Below are 21855 nucleotides of genomic sequence, written 5' to 3'. Positions count from 1 at the left end.
TGATAGGACGTTACTTTTTCTTCCCACTGTATATTCATGAGACGGTGGCACAGGGGTTAACTCGGCCTCACACCGGTGCCTTGCTGTGTTGAGTTTGCCAGTTGTCCGATCTGCGTATAGGTTTCCTTTGGGTGTTCCAGTTTTTCCTACCACTACAAACAAGTACAATAGAGTCCCCTGGGGCCAGAACACTCCGGGATGTTCCTGGTTAAACAAAAGGTCAAATCAAATATAATAAAACTAGACCATTAATCCTCAAGGTCTTGTGTGCCTACTCCCATATCCACACCCACACAATAAAAATTAAAGTACAGTTTTAAAATTATGTCTCCGGGCTAAATGCTGGGAGGCCTGGACCCCCCTTTGAGAATTGTCACTTAGAAATTAACTTTAATTCCACAACAATTCCCTTGAATAGAAAAAAAAAGCCTCTTGCTTGTTTTGTACAATGACAAGGACAAATCAAGATACAGGATAAGACCAATTTTCCCACACAAAACACACATACGACAATAGGTCAGGAAAAAGGAGAAAAAAATCTCAGTCTCTTCTATTTTGCTGTAATAAGTATTTTTCAAAGTGCGTCCCGTTCTCTGAGGACAGACGCTGAGGGGCTGACATGAAGATCACACTCGAGTCTTTGTGTCGCAGCCTTCAGAGAATGAATGGGAAATGAGCCGCTATAGTGAGCATCCATTATTCATCGGGCTCCGCGTTCATGTCAACAACCTCTGCAGTTACTGATCGTTTATTAGACACATCAAATCTTATGTATTTAGAATTACATCACATGGAGATTATGGAATAGAGTAAGAGCATAGACTGTCAGTTACAGTCCATTAGGTTTGGGGGATGAATAATAAGTTAATCCAAAAGTTGATTGGTAACTGGCTACAGCATGAAAACACTGTCCCCTATGATGATTTTGAGAAACATTACACAAATCAGGGGTCAAATACATGTTAAAAAAGTCAAATACATGTATAAAAAGTCTGAAAATACTGTCAATTGCTTCCAAATTTCCCATAGAGGATGCCCCCAACCCCCATATTAGGACATAAGGATATGGAGAAAGTAGGGGTTTACTTTGGGCCACAATTGGGAGGTTCGGCCCCTGAACTTTTCATAAGGAAATCGTCCCAACACTGAGCTAACTTGCCTACCCCTGGCATAGCTTAATGTATTCATGTATTTATTCTTTCTATTTAGCTTGAATCTGGATGATCTCGAGCCATGCCTCTCTGACAATGTTGAAATCCAGGCAGTGGAAGTCCATAAGCAGGGCCGGATCTAGAGGGGTGGCTCAAAGGTCTCTCCACCCCAGCTGCCACCCCATTGTCATGTGTTCATCTGCTCAGTTAGTACTTTTTTGACAGGACAAAGAATTAAAACAACTTTATAGCTAAATAAGGAGCCAGGTGCCGACTCCTGTGGCTCCCAAGGTGATGATTTTTTTTATTCAAGGTTTAATTTTGTTTTTACAAAATGTTACCTTAGTTCGAAACCCCCTACTTACATTATGGACAATGCTACTATTTGTGTATAATTTTAGGGGGCTCAGCCTGTATCTAAATGGAAAAAATTGCATGGTGATCATTGTAAAATGTGTTGCCACCCCAGAATTTATCCCTGACCCTGCTTGATTTTCTTTCTAAATCCGCCCCTGTTCATAGGACAACTGAAATTAAAATCTTACTCGCCACTTTTTACTTTGCTTTTGAAGAATTTTATCTGTTTTATACATTTTATTTACCTTCTCGATGTAATTGTATGCATCCTACGTTTAATACACTCGTGCATTTCTAAAAGTAAAGCACTTTAACTTTGTGTACCGTTCATTTGCAATCATCAATAGAATTTATGCCGTGATAGAAGGATAATATAGAAAAAGACAAGCAGATTCATTCCAGATTAGAAAGTCACCTTGTTTAAGAACTGCAGCCCAAACCTCCAATAGCCTGCATGCATTCCTGTTAAACTCTATGAAGGTATCGGCCCCAGAGCTCAAGTCATTCTTAGATTTTGTTCGGCTTTGTGATACTAAAATGATTCCAACTTCGGTGATTTACAAAATGCAACCTCCGTACCTTCATGTATTCCCAACACACAAGCCGGAGCGGAGAATGCATTGCCTCAAATGCTAAAGTAATCCCCCAGGTGCTTGAAACCCTGAGATTCTCCTATATAGCGGCAAACCACCTGAGCAATAAGCGCTCCCTGCTCCATTAGCATACGGTTGGCATATCAGTTTCCAATCATGGCATAACACTGGAGACATTATGCATTATCATATTAAACACTGCTCTCGAGGAATGTGTCTTTGGCATATGAAATGAGCGCATCTCATTCCCAACATCAAACAGCCCCAGCCTTCAAAGACGTGCAGCTCCCCCAGTCTGTCTGTCAGAGCGCTATTAGCTGCTGCGGGCTTCCAGACATTGTTTTAAAATAACCCTGTTTGTTTTTGTGCTTCATTGACTTAGGAAACACAAAGAGGAGACGGCATTGTCGGTGAAAACATTGAAATCTAGAAAGGCCTATGTATATGTTAGTTGTCTTAAAACGCTATTATTAAGAGGTGATTTTGTGCAAATTTGCGACTGTTGATATAATAGATATTTTGATCAGTTTACACAATACGATTAACTTCTTAACCCCCGCCTTCACCAAGTGCATTTTCTCGAGTTCAGCTTTGCTCAAATCTATAAGGTTAGGTCTAAGGCCAGTGTAACGCCTCATTTGAAAGCTAAGACCTACAAAGCTCATCTAAATTGATCTTTTTCCTCGGATTGCTGCCTTGTTCTCATCACTTTTTCGGCAATTTTTCGTTCATTGCTTTTTGTTGCGTTTGCTACATTTTTGCCACATTTTCATCGCTTTTTGTCACTTTTTTGTTGTTTTTTTCTGGCGCTTTTGTTGCATTTTCGTCCTCGTTTTTGTCTCATTTCTGTTGCCGTTTTGACATTTTTTTCAAGAAGCTTTTAGATTTGGGTAAAGCCAACTCGAGAAAATGTGCTTGGTTTAGATAGGGTTTAAGAGGTTTAAAAAAAAAGACGTTTTTAGAGCTAGCTTCTTCTGTTGCTACGACTGACAATTTCAAACTATTTCAAACCATGCTGCAAACACAACTATTATTTTGACTGAGAAGAAAGAAAGAACAAAGAAAAACACTTTGGCCTCATTATAATATTGTTCCCTTCTTCTTCTATCGCAGAAGCTCTCGAATTCGCATTTCCTGCATTTTTTGGCATCATAGACAAAACTAGGCCTGTCACGATAACAAATTTGAAGTTCGATATATTGAGGCAGGAAAGTATCGCGATAAACAATATTATTGACTCAAATGATATTAGATACTGTCAACACTCAACCATAAAAATGTCAGTACGTTTGTCCTAAAAGACCACAAAAGCTGCAATAAACATGAAATATAATGTAACTCAATTTGCTTCAGTTAGAAATCTGGAAAATAGGGGGGGAATGCTAATAAATGTATTGACGATAAATATCGAGCCCAAAAATGTATAGTTTATCTGTTTTTTTATTGGACGATAAGTCGATATAGTAATTATCGTGACTGAGATAGAACCCTGAAGTATTCCTTGTAATTCTGAGCAGTTCTGCACCCATTTGTCGATTTGTTAGCATGCCGTTGGTCGTAGTAGTTGGCCTTTACCACTGTTCTTAATACAATTAGTCACACATTTTGACTCCTTCTAATACTAGTAGTGGCATGCATATCACCTTTTACTGTGCTATTGGTATACTATCCATTCAAATGCAGTTGAATGACTTTCTACGATAAAAGTGAGCTTTTATTTGCTTTGAAAGGCACGGTCTACAATGACTGTAGCCCCGCCCGACATCCCAGGCAAATTATGTCTTCACAGAGGAAAAAAAAAAAGGTCTAAATCATGTGAACCACAGCCACCACTAAGTGTCATAGCGATCTGTAACATGCACTTTTCCCCCTACTTTGGGACACTTAAACATCAAGGGCAGAAGGTACGGCTCAAAGTTGTCTTCTGGGGGCTCTTGAGTTGCACTTCATGTTTCGAGTGACCGGCTTACAATGGGAAAAGTATGTGGAGCCTGAAGCCATGTAATCCACCCTTAATAAAAGTGGGCGGCGTGTGTGTACGGTGACGTCATTTGTCTTTTGATTAAAACCATAAGAGCTCTCGTCATTGCGGCTCGAGTTTCACAGCATTCAGCGCTGACACCTGAAATCACTGCAATGTAATGATTAACAGCGGCCCTTTGGATTACATAAGAGGCGAGCTGGGAAACCCCTGGGCTTTCCAAAGCACAGGGCAGCCCTACTATCCCCTAACTGTACACACAAAAAGTCAATCTTCTTTGTCTCCGTGTTTGAAAACCAACTGAAGAACCACGTCAGACAGTTTTGTTTTTGTTTTTAGGTTCAAATATCATCCTAAAGGAAACCAGGTTAAATTATAGGGAAACAAGACAATGTGTTACTTGAAAAGCCTCCACTACCTACTACAAAATCTATATAATAAACAGAATGTGCAGTGCAGGTATGTGTCGCTGCAATGTGGGATATACAAAACAGTGCCAGATGTTTGACCTTCCAAGCACCACCAAGCCTAAATAAAGATCCAATCAAGACTAAACCAGGTCTAAAACAGATCTAAACTAGACTAAACTATGTCCAAATGGGTGTAAACCATGTCCAAACCAGAAAATAAATAAATAAATGTATCACTAAAGAATAAACTAAAATGTCTAATTAAAACAAAGTCTAAAATGATAACACTGAGTGCCACTGGAGGAAGTGCATGTACCCTGGTTCAGGAGTGGGTGATATTGACAAAAATTAAAATCTCAATGTCTCTTTGGAGTAACTCGAAAACAATGGAGCAATGTTATTGCAAACCATCATAAATATGCAAAAAATGTAATTCACAGTACATTGTTTTGTTGCTCAAAAAGATAATTGTATTTGCCAAATTTTCCCCCATTGTCTTTTTTTTACCGAAATTTAAAATTTGTATTTTCATATTTTCCCCCATTTATTCTCCCTTATTTCCACTTTTCCATTTATTTCCACATTTCTTGACATTGAAGATGATCCATATTGTAATCTCTATTAGTGGTCGACTGATAAGACTTTCGGGGATTTTTATTGGCCGATGCCAATATGCTTGGCCGATATTTTTGACTAATATTTGTGCCAGATTTTTCCAAATGTCTGGTCTATAATCCTGTAAAAACATGAAAACTTGGCCACTCTAGCCGTGGCTGATTTTGTTTTACTACTTTAGGTAATTCAATCATAGTTTCTGTCCCAGCTATGATTAGTTTCCATTAGCATTAGCATGCTGCTGAATTCTCCAGATTCTGTGCTTTAAAATGACATGCAGCATTTTCATATTGACTGAGATGTAGTGAAACTCACTTTGTTAAATATGAGTTTGTAGCTAACCAATTTTCATGGTGATGTTTCTCTGTTCCCCTGAGGCCTTGGGAGTTGTGTGAGAACTCGTTTGAAAGCCCCTGTCCAAGTCTCTATCACTTTCGGTCCCGGAGAATAGGCTTTTATCAGCGCAAGATTGGCCAATAGCTGCTAATGTAAAATCCCCAAATATCGCAATATCGGCTAATTTCAATATTATCTTATTATCTCTAAACCAGAGTAGACAATTTAAGCACGGACATGATGATCAGAAGTCACATAAAGTCAGCACTGCGATTTAACAAAGCAAGTAAAGACAGATGGATGGAAGATGTAATAACTTTCAGTAAAGCTTCTTTCCTTAGCATAAAATATAGCATGCAGTATTTACCCAATTCACCTACATATTTGCCTGGTTTCCCATGTGGTGAGTTTTCCTTTGGGGACTGCACAGACTACAGGTTTGCACAGCTGTAGCCTGTCTCCTCCTGACCTGCATGCCTTTAATATCCTGCTCCTACATGTATCCGCGGCTCAACGTCAGCTCTTGCCTCAGTTTCAACTCCCGATCCTTCAGAAACAAAGCAACACCTCACGTGATCATAGCTCCTGCTTTATGTTGGTCAGAGAAGCCACAGTTAACGAGAGCTAGCAGACAATGTAACCACAGACTGGAACCTTTTGGATTGAATTGAAGAAATTATTGCAAAGTCAAAATCAATCTTTCCCACGCGATGATACATTTCAAGTTCTATTGCAACGAAAAGAGCCTTGAAACATCGAACATTTGCACTCCACTGAAGAGGCGGAGTATTGGTGCACATCTTGATTTAATTGCCGTGTATGAACTTGAACAAGATGCTCTTTTCCGCCTCTGGTCGTGCCCATAAAATGGCACATTTCAACGCCTCTGAAGTGCTTGTTACTTGAGCGTGGGTGTGCGGTGTGTGCCAACAGATGTGGCAATTATTAAAAGCCACAAGAGCAGTGGAGTGGGGGAGTTGGCTGCATACCTGACAATGCCTGGCACATTTACGCAGTTGACGCTGTTGTTTTTTTTGTTTTGTTTTTGTTCAGAGCCTCTTATTTTTGGAGTATTTTTCAAGCGTTAAACTATATTGCTGTTGCCCTCCAATAAAGCATTCGAAGGTATCCATCCAAAAGCCTGGAGCCACTTCCTATGCCGTCCCCGAGGCTCCCTGCATATTAAAATCACTCTTTTCTCAACAGATTCTATTAAACTAATTGGTGCAAAGTTATAACGTTTAAGAGCCGAGTCCGACCAAGAAGTTTCCCAGCCTTCCTCTGAGAGACATTCATGAATAAGACATAGGCCCTGTAATATCTAATTGAGATTTTATATGGGAAATTTGTATCGCTTCTGCCACTGCCAGTTCAATACTGGAGGCTCGAGGAACCATAAAAACCCGGGTGTCGCAACCAAGGGGCCTGTTTGTGCTTGCGGCAAATGCAACAGAATGCTAAGCCCGCAGTTCTCTCCTGTGAGTTTGGGAGCGACGCTTAAATGATTTAGCTCGATGAAATATACAGGAGATCAGAAAGCTATATGCTGGCAGGCTGGCAAGGCGTCCCGGCAAAAAGATCCTGGGTTAGATTCCAGCAAGAGTGCAAAATAGTACAGGTAAGTGCGGTAACATTTCCAGACCTCAGCCGGTTAACCTCTTACCATCTACCTTAAAGGGATATTTCAGGATTTTTGACATAGGGCCGAATTTCCTTGTTATCCAGAGTGTAGTTGATTTCTGGAGATCATTTTTTCTTTTTAATTCATGCAGTCCTTCTATTTGAAGAGTTTAATGGTGCTAAGCTAGTGCATAGGCCGGCATTACTACCCGTGGAGTTCACAAAGAAGCTTTCTACAAACTAGATATGGCAATGTTTGGAGGATTACCCCAGGATTTTGAAAAGGTTTGAAATGCAAGCTACTAGTTACCATAGACATGCGCTAGCACCACTAAACTCTTCAAATAGAAGGACTGCATTTTCTCCAGTTCGGCTTTAACCAGATCTAAAGGTTTCTTGGAGAGCTTAGAGCCTAAAGGCCAGCGTTTACGTCATATTTAAAGGCTAAGACCTACAAAACTGATAAATGGATCTTTCTTCCTTGTGTTGTTTCTGTGTCATCACTTTCTTCAAGTTCTTTGTCATCTCATTTTGTCACTCTTACATTGCTCTTTTCTTGCTTTTGTGTGGCTTTTTTTGTGTTGCTCTTTTGTCATTTTGTCTTTTGACACTTTGTTCAAGAAGCTTTTAGATTTGGGTAAAGCCAAGCTGGAGAAAATGTGCTCAGTTCAAAGCGGTCTTCCACAGATCCAAAGGTCAGCAGTTCGAGTCTGTACGTGTATAATATGTAGTAGGCGAGTTGGTGGTGCATGGTCAAAGAGGCACATATTGGCAGCCTCGCTTCCATCGGTCAGCCTCACAGCAGTTGTGGAGTGAATCAATAATATACAGCACTTGAAGAAACTGGAAATCCAGCCTCAGTCGAGGAGACCCCTCGCGGTTTGCAGAGAGCGGTTATATTTCTGACAAAGCTACTGGCTCACGATCTGGAGAAAGGTCTCAGGCTACATTGGTTACAAAATAAAATTGTACTATATATAGTTGGGAACATTTACATAAGTGTTTACTGGGATTGTCATGATTCAGGGTCATCATCGTTAAATAGGGCTGTCATGATTATTACTATATTGACTTATCAATCAATAATGACAGATAAACAATACATTTTAGGGTTCAATATCTATCATCAGTACATTTATTTGTATTTTTCCCCCCATTTTTCTCATGTAACCACTTATTTACAGAATATACCCAAAGTAAGTTGTGTCTCATTGTACTTCATGGATTTTTAAAGATCAAGTAATAGATACAGCACCTCCGGAAACGGCCATATATGTTCATGCTTGTAGCAGTCGCGGGGGAAAAACAAAGAGGAGAAAAATCTAAACTTTCTATAATTACTCCAAAACTCCAAATGCTGAATAGTCAAAATAGCTTTAAAAGAACAGGCCACCGTTTTTCCATACTGAGATAGTTCTTACCTGAGCTTAGACGACTTGATGCGTACCTGTCTGGTCTTTGTGCGTGCCCACAGTCACGCAAAACGACCAAAGATGTTGTTAGCATTTGGTCTCTCCCAATGTATTCCTATAGCTCCAAACGGGGGTGAAGTTAGAAGCGACCAAGCTCTTCCACGGGCACGCACAAAGACCAGACAGGTACACATCAACTCATCTAAGCTCAGGTAAGAACATATCTCAGTATGGAAGAACTGTGTGCCCTCAGTCACGCAAAACGACCAAAGATGTCGTTCGCATTTGACCTCTCCCAATGTATTCCTATAGCTCCAGAAATAAAGATGCAAAGGCTCGGAGAGGAGCAATGTAGTTCAACAGCCCATAAATACATAAATAATGGAAAATTCTAACAAGATGCTTCCTATTGGCATCATGCTACATGCTAACGGCAGCTAGGACTGCTGTTTTTTTTGCTTCCACTAAGCAATCTGCTGTGAAAAAACATCCATATGGGCCGGATTTAGACTTGACCTTATTTGTGATAATAGGTTTATATTCTACCAGAAAACAATGTAAAAGAGTCAAACATTGTGTTTCCCAAAACCTTCCCCCTCGGCAAGGCCACGCCCCCTCGTATGGCCCAATGCAGTCTGTATCTATATTTCAAACGGAGCTCAACTGTAATTTTCAAGCTTTGGTATTAGTTTCTGTGGCATTATAAGGTCTTCTTCAATTATATCGATTATTGTGATAGTTTCCTGCCTCAATATATCGAACTTTAGATATTGTTACCATGAGGACAGGTCTATTAAATAGTCTTCAAAATAATGCTTTAGTGCATGTTCTCTCTTGCCGTGTAGCCTTTTGCACTTTGATATTTGTTGCTGTAACAGACCCACGCATGGGCAATGACGTTACCTTACCTCAGAATCCGATTAGACGCTGAACATAAATCTTGTCTGGTTTTGCCATTTCCTCCCCTTACATTGAACCCATAACTGCCACTTTTCCGCACCCAACTGACACCGCATTAGTCTGAAGAGAAAAGTGAAACGATATAAGCCGAATCAATTTACCGGCGGCGGGCGAACGTTACTCCTCGCCGCATCCTGACTTGATCTCATTTATTTTGGCCACGGCAGACTTTGTTTGTTTAGCCGCGGTCCTCATTAACCACGCGCCGTGACACGCGCCATTCTTCGCCCGCCTCTGTACGGCGTAATTGAAAAGCAAATTCATACAGAAAGAAAAAAATATCACAGGGAGAGACAAACGAGCGGGAAGCAGCGGCCGGAGAGGCGGTGATTAAGTGGACGCTATAGGGACCAGGAGAGAGGCTCAATGAGGTTGTGGTCGATTGTGGACGGCAAACACAAATCAATTTTGGATTTTCTTGTTGTGGAATAAACCTGAATCTTTTTTTTACATATAATTGTTGGATTTATGTCTGGGAATTGGTGAAATCAAATTGTCCCAACTGAATGAAAGCAATAGTCAAGAGTCAAAACTCCTGTTAAGCTCTTAACCCCCGCCTGAACCGAGGACATTTTCTCCAGTTCGACTTCAGCCACATCTAAAAGCTTCTTGAATAAAACATCAAAATTGCAGCAAAAACGGGAGGTAAATGAAGATGAAAGCAAAAAGATGCAGCAAAACCGACAACAAAAACACAACAAAAAACAAGGGCTGAACGACATGGACGAAATTTCACATCTCGATATTCATGCCAGATATCTCAAGATTCAAGATTTTTATTTGTCAAACCATGGTTTGAAATTATAGTTCTCTCATTCTTTATTGTGGAGCGGGAGGAGGGGGAAGAGGGGTGGGAGGGAGGGAGGGCAGGGAGTTCAGCTTCCCAATGGCCTTGTGTATGAAACTATTCTTCAGTCGACCGGAACTGACCCGTAGATCTGGACATCGATACGATACAATATAACTACAGCAAGCTTTTTTCAGAAAAATAAAAACATGATAATACAACAGAGTGTGAGAGAGAGTATTATTGATGAGAATCAGTATCGTTTATATCTTGCTTTTTTGATATTAATATTTTGAATGTTCATATCTTTATATCGATATGATAACGATATATCTTTCAGCCCTGCAAAAAAGCAACAAAAACGCGGCAAAAGAGGTGTGAAAAACTTGACAAAAACATGACAAAAAAGTGACAACAACGCAAGCAAAAATGTCAGATCAGTTTTGTAGGTCTTAGCTTTCAAATGAGGCGTAACACTAACCTTTAGGCTGTACACCCCGGTCGAGAAGCTTTTGCATTTGGGTAAAACCGAACTGGAGAAAATGTGCCCGGTTAAGGCGAGGGGGTAGGAGGTTTTAAATCCGTCAGAAAGCACATCCCTCCATTCATTTCTGTTAAACGATTCTGTAGTAAGCGACTGGTGATCAGAGAGGACAGCGGTGCATGTTTGGCAACCACACTCCCATCAGTCAGGCCCGGGGCAGACCAAGGGGAACATGTGGTAGAACACAAATCCTACAAATGGAGAAACTGGATCATTTTGCACCAACTACTGACTTTTGGTGGGTACATATGGACAATTAAGGGTTGGATTTCAAACCACCGAGTGACTATGTTAATCTACTTTCACATTAGTTCAACTCATCCTCCTCCTCATGCCTCTTCACAGGACATTGGTTGAAATCTATGTCAGCAATACAGACATCAGGAGCGGTACAAGGACGTTTAATTTCTTTGCTTGGCCATTATCACAGTGCATTACATTTTGACACTAAAAATGCTATGCAGCGCCACTCATATCTGCCCCTGTTATCTCTTTCTAAGCGCGCCGGTAGATCAACAGAGGAATGCACGGTGAACCTATATGATTTATGACTGCAGGTTGATAGCGCTGCAGGCCATAAATAATGCATCCACACACTCTGCATGGAGTCGGCGTGGTGCGTCCTTGTGCTGTTATGGGCCCCGGGGCCACACTTTGGACGTGACTCACTGGAACTGACACTTTTTGGCAACCAATCAAAGCATCGCACTGTGCGCCACCACTTTTTGGAAACAACTTTGTAAGTCAATCTAGGGCTGTCCCGATAATTACTACAGTATATTGACTTCAGTGATGAACAAGACAGCTGTGTCTCATTGGATGTGTACTTTTTCAAATTATAATTTTGAAGCTTTAGAGTTAGCTTCTGTGGCTTTATAAGGTTTTCAATAAGATCGTTTATCACAATAGTTTCCTTCCTAAGTGTATCGAACTTTAGATTTTGTGTTTCATTTTCAACTCGTCTGATCTCTAAAGACTTTCCATAGGTTGCTTGATGTGAACGTAGAATATTCGGTGTCACTGTATGTCTTGGCTTTGAAATGAAAGTTCTCCTCTTTCGACTTCGTACTGGGTTTAACCGCTTAACCCCGACCTGAACCGAGCACGTTTTCTCCAGTTTTGGCTTGACCCAAAACTAAAAGCTTCTCGAGAAAAGCGTCAAAATAGCAACGAAAACAAGGATGAAAACGTAACAAAAATGTGCGACGAAAAAGCCACGAAAAAGCCTCAAAGTAGCAACAGAAGAGCGACAAAACCAAGACAAAAAGTAATGGGGGAAAAAAAACGATGGAAAGTCAACAAAAATGCCACAAAAACACCACACACAAAAAAACGACGAAAACATGACAAAAAACACTTCAGAAATGTGACAAAAACGCGGTGACACTTTTGCTGGTCTAAGCTTTCAAATGAGGTATTACAGTATTGCTCTCCAGTTGAGAAGCTTTGAGCTTTGGGTAAAGTTGAACTGGAGAAAATGCGCTCAGTAAAGGTGTGGGCTAAGAGGTTAACCCCCACCTAAACCGAGCACATTTTTTCCAAGTTTACTCAAATCTAAAGGCTTCTTGTAACGTGACAAATGCAACAAAAAAAGTCACAAAAGATTCGCTTAGATGAGTTTGTAGGTCTTAGCTTTCATATGAGGTATATTTCTCTGGCATATAGGCTGTAACCTTTTAGATGAACTGGAGAAAATGCACTTGCTTAAGGCGGGGGTCAAGAGGTTAGTATTGCTTGGCTGTTGAACATATTTCCCATTCATTTAAAGTGAATTGGTAGATCTAAAACGCCAATACAAATGCAACAACAACAACACATCAGTTCATCTATGGCGCATTCTTCTGCTCTGTCAAAATCCACATTTGGCTCCAGCATGCCTTGTCCATACTTGTATTGTCTTCTCATGTATTTTGTTATCAGAGCCTCTATGTATCTCCCCGACAGGTCATGACAACACTTCATTTATGAAACCACCAAGCTATGAAACCACCATTGCCAAATACATATATATAAAATAACACACATTGTGAATATAAATGGATATTATGTATGACCGTGCATATAATCACGTTACAGCTTCTCTTCCATGCTGCTTGTGTTTGTAGCCTACCCTGACCTCTGCTCTCTCTCGGAAGCACTTTCCTTAATGTCCATCTCTATTGTATCTCCAAGCTGCTTTGCATATCAAGGACGGCGTTGACAACGGATAAAGAACATTTCTATTCAGCCTGCAACGAAACGCAGCAAAAACCTACAAACAAACTGACTCCTTACAGGTATATTAAGCGTGCAGGGCATCATCCACAACGTGCCCAAACGGGAACAGACGGGAGCATAGACAACAAGCAGCGTGGAAAGAGCAACAGAAGTCTCTTTTTTGCAGCGATTGACCCACAATCTCTCTCTGGCGCACTCACTTGACAGGAGCCAGGTGGTCTGACAAATGTCCCCTCACCACAGCATTGACAGACTGGCGCACAACAAGCGTGTTCGCCGGGAAACGCGCCAGTTATGTGGCTGTATAAGTGAAACGTGCACGTGGAACAACGTCGCTTTAGTGAATTGTGTGGAGATGCCCTGTGCTGAAGCGTGCGTAATGGACAGGTAACAGCACACCGGCTACGTGTAACTGGGGGGTGAAAAAAGCTGGTCTCTCACTCGACACACGTTTCTCAAAACGCCAATCAAGCACAAAATGTTAAATAGTGAAAATACTTTTCTCCCTTACCTGTGTAGAGCGTGGGTTCGTGGGCGCGAATTGTGTCGGGAGGGGAAAAAATGCGAGAGCTGATGCTTCAACGTTGCCGCCGCCGCCGCCTGTCACTGACTGGGAAAGGAGAGAGAGAGAGAGGGAGAAGGAGGAGTTTGTGTTTACTCCGACACAACACAGCGGAGCAAAAGCTGTCAGATGTTTTTGGAGAGGTGGAAGGGAGCCCCGGCCTGGTGGAAAACATTATTACAACACATGTGTCCCTCTCCTCCTCGCGCGCGCTCTCGCTCGCTCCCACGGCGTTTACAGCAACGCGTGACCTGGAAACCCGAATCTGCCCCCGAAAGAGCTTTTGAGGAATTTCATTGTTACAGGAAAATAGGGCGAGGACAATAGCGGAGATTTTTTTTTTTTGGTGGGAGGGAACACGAGGCGAAATATGCCCCAAGATGCTGTAATATAGGAAATGAAAAGCTTAGCTGTAGGGCTACAAAGGAAAGTTGTGATGTTATGGTGAGCCTATAAATCAAGAAAAAAATCATATTTCGAAAATATTTCAGGCCTATACTCATCAGTCATTATCATGTCTAACTGGTCAGGCTTGGAATACTGAGCCAAAACATACGGCATTAACAAACACGTGATTCATGAACGGTTTTACAAACATGACTGAAGAGTTCGAACAAGCAGGTATCTCCGTTTGGAATTTTTTTCAGAATTGTTTTGGATTTTTTTTTTTTTTACTGTACTCTACAGATGACACTTGTGCGGCTAAAGTTGTGTGAATTTGATTAAGAACCACAGACTTTATAGACTTTATATGTTCATGGCACTGAAACAGACCCGGTACTGAAAAACACTGCTCTGGAAGGAGAAATGTGCGTTTTTTCAATGGCGATTATCTGTTTTTTGCAAATTGACTCTTGTGTTTATTGCTAGTCCATTATTAGTTCACAATCGTGCTTGCAAACGATGGGCATGCCTTTTTAAAGTGTTGCCATGCACGCTTATCATAAATTGCAAATGACGTAGATGTTGAGACTCCTCCTGCCAGATAACAGGGAGTGAAGGACGAGGCTTGTTGTGTGACACTTCTGGTAACTATGGGGTGTTGACATAACAGCTTTCATAAACTGGAAGCAGCTTCTGAATTTGAAGTAAAAACGCCATTTAATATATATTTAAAAAACATTCATTCATTGACAACTAATCGTGTCATCTTTTCCCATCACAATGTCTTCAAAGGTCCTCTTGTGGTTCACAGGTTATGTCTCTTCATGTAATATTCAAGCGCTTCTGGCTTCCTGTGGATTCTTCAGATCACTGACCCTCAAACGTCACTCCAAAATCTTGTGTCCTGTGAAGCCCTTTCAGCTGGTAAAACAGCCCCATCTCGTGGCTTTCTGTGTAACTACAACTCAAATTCGTATACGGCTCTTTTTTTATATATATAAAACATGGCTTAAATGTTATGTTGTAATATAAACATAAGCAACAATGACGATTTCCAATATTCCCATGCTGATTCTGCTTCTAAGGGGTTGCAAAACAAGCCAAAATGCGTAAAATAGGTCAACAATGGCACATTCAAGGGCCTTACATTGAGAACCACTGACGACTCTCTCTCCCTGTATCTTTCTTTACAGCTGCTGCAGTCAATAATTAATCTGCTTTGAATTTTATGGCTCCCACACTTTCGGGAATATGACTTTGACATGGGATATGTTTGCTCCAAATCCACCAGGAAATAAAACAAATTATGATGATGTGCTTTTTGTTTTATTTGACACTTGTTTATGTGTTTTTCCTCCTTGTTCGCGAAGGCCACCTGTGAGCACATCATGTTTTTTTCCCCTCCTGTGTTTATGTGATCTTCTATGACAACCCGTTTCTCTCCGACCAAAGATCAACTGTTATAATCGAGACATTTTACGACCTGGTTTCCACAGCTCACTCCACCCTGCGCTTTAACGCATCTGCCTCTTCTTTTGGGGATTCGAAACAGGCATATTTTTCTTCGTGATCGTTTATGTGATTCGTTTTGGTGAAGTAGCCATGCCGTCCAGACAGAAGATCATCTATTTCATGGCCTGCGCGTGCAGTACGTCCATCGCTGCCGCGCTGCTCGCGTTCGGCATAACCGAGTCGTGGGCTGAGACGCGGCTGGAGTGCTCCCGGGGGAACGACACCTTTGACGGGAACGCGGTCATCATTTGGGACCTTTTCACCGGGGTGTACCAGAGACAAGACTGCCCTTTGATAGGAACTTCATCTAATTTTAATGGTAATTATGTTGCGTTTTATCCATTGCTGTGATGTTGAAGGAAAAGACAAATCTATGGCAAATACTGGGCGTCTTCAGATGGTTTTCTGTTTCATTTGTGATTTGACATTATTCGTTTGAGATCATTTCATGGATCTGGTTTAGACACGTTAACTGATGGAGTGAAAAGTTTGAGAACCATTCTGCCCAAGTCAATGCGCATTTTATAGGATCATGATCTTCGTTCAGTAGCCTAATATAGATTCAATATTTATGCAGACATGGGAGTTGCCACAAGAATTATCCTAAGCCCTTTTAATAATAATAATAATAATAATAATAATAATAATAATGGATTGCACTTTTACAGGCCCGTATTCGTTGGTGGTAAGCAGTTGTTGTCGCCACTGCTGCCCTGGGGTAGACTGACAGAAGTGAGGCCACCAGTCTGTGCCATCGGCCCCTCCGACCACCACCAACCACTCACTCACTCACTACATTCACCCAGGCTTCCCAGCTTCCCAAACAGTCTCCCATCCAAGTACCGACCAGGCCCTTCCTGCTTATCTTAAAGGAACAGGCCACCGTTTTTCCACACTGTGATATGTTCTTACCTGAGCTTAGACGAGTTGATGCGTACCTGTCTGGTCTATGTGCGTGCCCGTGGAAGAGCGTGGTAGCTTCTAGCTTCACACCGTTTGGCGCAATAGGAATATGTTGGGAGAGGCCAAATGCTAACAACGTCTTTGGTCTTTTTGCATGAGTGAGGGCACACAGTTCTTCCACACTGTGATATGTTCTTACCTGAGCTTAGACGAGTTGATGTGTACCTGTCTGGTCTTTGTGCGTACCCGTGGAAGAGCGTGGTCGCTTCCAACTTCACCCCCATTTGGAGCCATAGGAATATGCTGGATTCATCATTTCTTTGAGAACATGTTTGTCGAGGTCTAGGTTTTATATGTGATCAGACCTCACTGAGATGAAACCTTTTGTCACTTGCAAAGTACAAGTTACTGCCTCAATTATCTTTGCAGCTTTGCCATTTAAAATCTTTATTTGGTTTATTTATAACAGAAGTCTGACATATGCATCGTGGTGGTTAAAGCAAAAGCTAATTCCCTGGAGCGACACATGTTCCCCAAGGACGACGCTTATCTGGACATCATGTTTGCCTGTTTGGTGCCGTTGTGATGTTGGTATACACAAAACAACTGACTGATTGATTGAATAGCAGCGATTGTGCTGCTCAGGTGGGACATTAACACAATTTACTGTGAGAGTCAATTGATACTTGACTCTTGTTTTATTTCCACACAGTGTAAGGTTTTATGTGATAAAACTACATCAACTTCAAAGATTTATTCAGGTGCATATTCCTTGAAATACTTTGAATTTACAGTTTTCTTTATACCACCTGTATTAGTGCTGGCCAATTAATCTAGATAGAGCCCATCTCCTCTCACACAACACCGTCTTCACCTTGTCCTGGGCCTGGCCTGCCTCAAGGCCCTAGTTGCAGTGTGTTATTTTGATCGTGAAGTGTCTTGCTCTGGTACAGAATGCGGATGCAAGGAAGTCCCTCCGTGTTGTGGATTATGAGGAAGTTGACACTGTCTTGTAAATCTTGATGTGATTCAGTGAATCATTGTCCAAAGGTTGCTTCAGTATCGATGCAAAACCAACAATATTTTGTTTTTTGGTGCTTGCAGTGTTCACGGAGCTGAACGGCGCTGCAGTGATCCTCTGCGCTCTGGTGGTGCTGTTTCTGGTGGTTTGTCTGATCTGTTCTGCGTGCAGTCTCCTCATCGCTCTCTACAACAGCGTCAGTAACCCCTACCAGACATACATGGGGCCCATGGGATTGTATGTCTCCAGTTCTATCAGTGGTGAGACCCAATACATGCATTAACACAAAAATATTACACTTCTGCTTACTTTCACTTTTGACAAATTAGCCTGTGTACTGGCCTTACAAATGTACAGCTTTAAAGGGATATTTCAGGATATTTGACATAGGGCCTCATCTCCTAGTTATCCAGAGTGTTGCTGATTTCTGGAGATATATTTTATGTAATTCATGCAGTTCTTGTATTTGAAGAGTTTTATGGTGCTAGGCTGGGCGCATGCCTACGGTAGATGGTAAATGGTCTCAACTTATATAGCGCTTTTCCACCTGCATTAGGCACTCAAAGAGACGCAGCAGGGGGAGAAATAATGATCATTTAGAGAATTTGAAATTCCTCTTTCGCCTTTGAAAATGATGGCAATGGAATTTGAGTGATGGGGTGTGACGATATATCGATTTTGTGATATATCATAATACTGTGTGAGGCGATACGATGCCCGATGCTTTTTATTCCTATATCAATACTTTTGATGATGTCATGCATATTAATGTAACAGTACTTCACAGTCAATATAGAGGCCAATACTGATCAAGAACTATGTCAGAACAGTAGAGGGCAGCACTACAATGTTAAACTCTGCCATTGTTTGTTTTTTTGTTTTGCTTTTTTTTACCTTTATTTAACCAGGATAGTCCCACTGAGATTAAGAATCTCTTTTTCAGGGGAGTCCTGGCCCTAGAGTCCTGTCACGTGTCATTTTATTTAATTATAGTTGTTATAATTTTAAGAAAGATTATTTTGGGGTTGTTTTATTCCTCATTGGACTATGGCTTCTTGTTTATTTAAATGTAAATGAAGTGATGCTACTGACAGATCAATGATACATTTTTAGTGTTAGTCCGGGATCATTTATTCACTTATTTATCTAAGAAATGTAAATGATGAATAATATTATGTTGTATGTATATTTCTTGAAAAGATCATGTCATATCGTAAGTTATTGCTGTGCAATGTATCGATTATCGCTGTATCGGCGCGTCGCACAGTTATCATTATTCCGAGCCATGTATCATGTATCGTATCAAATCATGCAGTACCCAGATGTTCCCACGCCGACTGAGTAATGGATTGCCCATGGTTAAACAAAGAGATGAGTCTTGTTTAGTTTTTGAGTATGTTATAAGTTAAAATTAAATATTTGCCTCATTTTGGGAGGTTTATATCACATACAGTATAAATCATCAGAAAAAAACGTAAAAATGTGTCAATATAAAAAGCCCAAAAATCAGAGGGTTTTTTTCCCTGCAGTGTTTCCCCTTTAAGTGCTTTACAGATTAGTAGATAGATGTGTCTATTAGAAAATAGACTGACCATTTCTCTTGTGCAGCCTGTCTGTCTGCACTGGTGCTGATCATCTACCCCGTGACGGTCAGCGTGACAAATATGGAGGAGACCATCGTGCTGAGCGTAGCTGGTGGCACTTCGGTGGAGCTGAGGAACAAGATCGCAGAGTTTCATCTGGGATTCTTCCTGGTCATCCCGTACACAGCGCTGTCACTGGGGGCGATAGCGCTGGTGTATCTGTACGACCACGCGGCCTACACCCAGCGAAAGGAGCAACAACGGCCGACCGAGGACGCGCCCAAAGAAATCATGATGTACTAAAGACTGGATGTAGACCAAGGGGTTTAAACAGAGACTTCAATTTTACAAAAACACTTGGTATGTTGAGTATTTTTTAACGCTCTTGTACCCAATTCCTCCCGTTCACAAACAGCGACAAGTGAGTGAGTTGAATTTATACTGTTTTCCAATTCATTTAGCTTTCATAAATCCTTCTTCACATTCCAATTCTTCACGTGGGTGAATATATATATACAGTTTATAATCCTGACAGCAGAGTCCCTGTCATGTAACACTAACAAATCCTAGCATGTCGTTCACAGTCTTCTTTAGGGACACATGAACGACAACAACACAGTTTCTTTGTTTCACAGTTTGATTGGAATCCTTTATAATGCAATCGAGATGTGCTGTTTTTTCAAATCTTTGTAGATTTATTTATACTGTTCAAGTGCAATCAGACTTAGATGTGTGCGAGTGTAAGAGCTGTGTGGCGCTGCAATTCCCATTTGTGTGACCAGGTGAGCCTATTTAAGGGCTGAAGGGAGTGGTCTCAGTGCGGCAAAGTCGAGGCAAACAGTTTCTGACCGTGGTTGTGTAGGTGTCGGAATAAGGAAATAAAAGGATTACGTAACGCAAGCGTCTTGGACTCTTTCCATGCATGCTAAACACTTTTTAGCTGTGTCAGCCTTGTAGCCAGTGGTATAGGAGTGCTGGCCACTACAGCAAGAATCTTCAACTGTATTACTACACGAAGATTATAAACAGTTCTTAAAGGAACAGGCCACCGTTTTTCCAAACTGAGACATTTTCTTACCTGAGCTTAGACAAGTTGATACGTACCTGTCTGGTCTTTGTGCCCATGGAAGAGCTTGGTAGCTTCCAACTTCACCTCCGTTTGGAGCTATAGGAATACATTGGGAGAGGCCAAATGCTAACAACATCTTTGGTCGTTTTGCGTGACTGAGGGCATGCACGAGACCAGACAGGTACACATCAACTCGTCTAAGCTCAGGTAAGAATATTTCTCAGTATGGAAAAACGGTGGCCTGTTCCTTTAAAGGGGGGGGTATTATGCAAAATCGACTTTTTCAAGCTTTACATCATGTTATTATGTCATTCCCTCATTAAAAACATGCCTGAAGTGTTGCCTTGGCACATTCACGTTTTTTTGAGTAATCTGTAAAAACTCTGATGGCAGCCATTTTAGGGGTAAGTTTGCCTGAGTCCTTCTAGGAACGCCCCCACCTCCTGGAGACGCCTCCGAGCTTTCGTCACCAGCCGAGTAACCAACCACTGCTCCTCAGCAGAACCCCCTCCCCACTGATGCCACAGACAGCGTGTGGAGGGGGCGTGTCGGAAAGGGACAGAGGTTCTTAAAGAGACAGAGGCCTATTTCAAGACATCTGCTACAGCCATTTTGAGAGAGCAATTTTATACAAGTCAGTTATTCTAATTTACTGCATTTACAGACCAACAGAAGGTTTGGTCATCATTGTAGTGTGCTATAGACTGGTGCTATGTGATTGAAAAAAGCATAATACCCCCTCTTTAAGGGCTGATGGGAGTGCTGCAAAGTCAAGGCAAACAGTTCCTGGTTGTGTAGGTGTTGGAATAAGGAAATAAAAGGATTCTTCACTTAACACAAGCGCTTTGGACTCGTTCCATGCGTATACTTACTTTTTAAGTTTGTCAGCCTAGTCTTCAACTGTATTACTTCACAAAGATTAAAATCAGGTTTATTAAAGAGCAGTTGACACATGAAACTGAACTTCAACACTCTGGCACTGTTTAAAATTAAATAAAAGTTTAAATTTGGTTTTCATCATAAACTTACTTTGGGTATATATAGCAGGGGTATGGAACTTTTAACCTCCTAACCCCCACCTGAACGAGCACATTTTCTCCAATTTGACTTAACCGAAATGTAAAAATGTCTCTAGAAAAAAATGACAAAATAGCAACAAAAATTATATGAAAACACAACAAAGGGGTGTCCAAACGCACTGAAAAAGTGACAAAAAAGCGATGAATATGCAACAAAAGAGACAAAACAATAGAGCAAGAAAAGAATAACACAAAAGTGATGAAAAAGTTACCAAAATGCAACAAAAAAGCCACAGAAGAGTAATAATCCATCGGTTTTATATAGCGCTTTTCTGGACACTCAAAGACGCTTTACATTGCACTATTCATTCACTCCATATCCGGTGGTGATAAGCTACTATTGTAGCCACAGCTGCCCTGGGGTAGACTGACGGAAGCGAGGCAACCAGTGTGCGCCATCGGCCCCTCCGACCACCATCAACCACTCACTCACGCATCACATTCGCTAGGCTTCCTGGTGTTACTAAACGGTCTCCCATCCAAGTACCGACCAGGCCCTTCCCTGCTTAGCTTCCAAGGTCTGACGGGATTGGGCATCGCAAAGGCGGTATGACCAAGAGTGACAGAAATGCAACAAAAAAGAAATGAAAAGACAGTTTTGTTGGTCTTAGCTTTCAATTGAGGCGTTACTCTGGCCTATAGGCTGTAAGCTTTCAGATTTGGGTAAAGCTGAACTGGAGAAAATGCACCTGGTTAAGGCCGGGGGTTAAACATTACAATTGTCAATATACCAAAGCTGAATTGAACATGCTGAGTCAC

General features: G+C 41.3%; 2 protein-coding genes across 3 annotated transcripts in view; one reads left to right on the top strand and one right to left on the bottom strand.

Annotated features, from left to right (window-relative positions):
• ptprea (protein tyrosine phosphatase receptor type Ea) overlaps positions 1 to 13620 on the bottom strand; it is a 98954-nt gene extending 85334 nt beyond the window's left edge. For both annotated transcript variants that reach the window (XM_079577155.1, XM_079577156.1), the window contains exon 1: positions 13495 to 13620. The gene's annotated coding sequence lies outside the window, so the exon portion shown is untranslated. The remainder of the gene's footprint in view (positions 1 to 13494) is intronic.
• A 1911-nt stretch (positions 13621 to 15531) lies between these two features.
• clrn3 (clarin 3) lies at positions 15532 to 19251 on the top strand (the record flags this gene model as incomplete). Its single annotated transcript, XM_079576779.1, has 3 exons — positions 15532 to 15760; positions 17449 to 17625; positions 18974 to 19251. 3 exons carry the CDS (start codon positions 15532 to 15534, stop codon positions 19249 to 19251), a joined length of 684 nt encoding a protein of 227 aa, XP_079432905.1.
• Between the last annotated feature and the right edge of the window lie 2604 nt (positions 19252 to 21855).

The sequence above is a fragment of the Gobius niger genome (assembly GCF_951799975.1).
Source record: "Gobius niger genome assembly, chromosome: 19".
Classification (NCBI taxonomy): Eukaryota; Metazoa; Chordata; class Actinopteri; order Gobiiformes; family Gobiidae; genus Gobius; species Gobius niger.
Note: the sequence above shows the minus strand (reverse complement) of the source record. Positions and strands in the feature narration are given on the sequence as shown.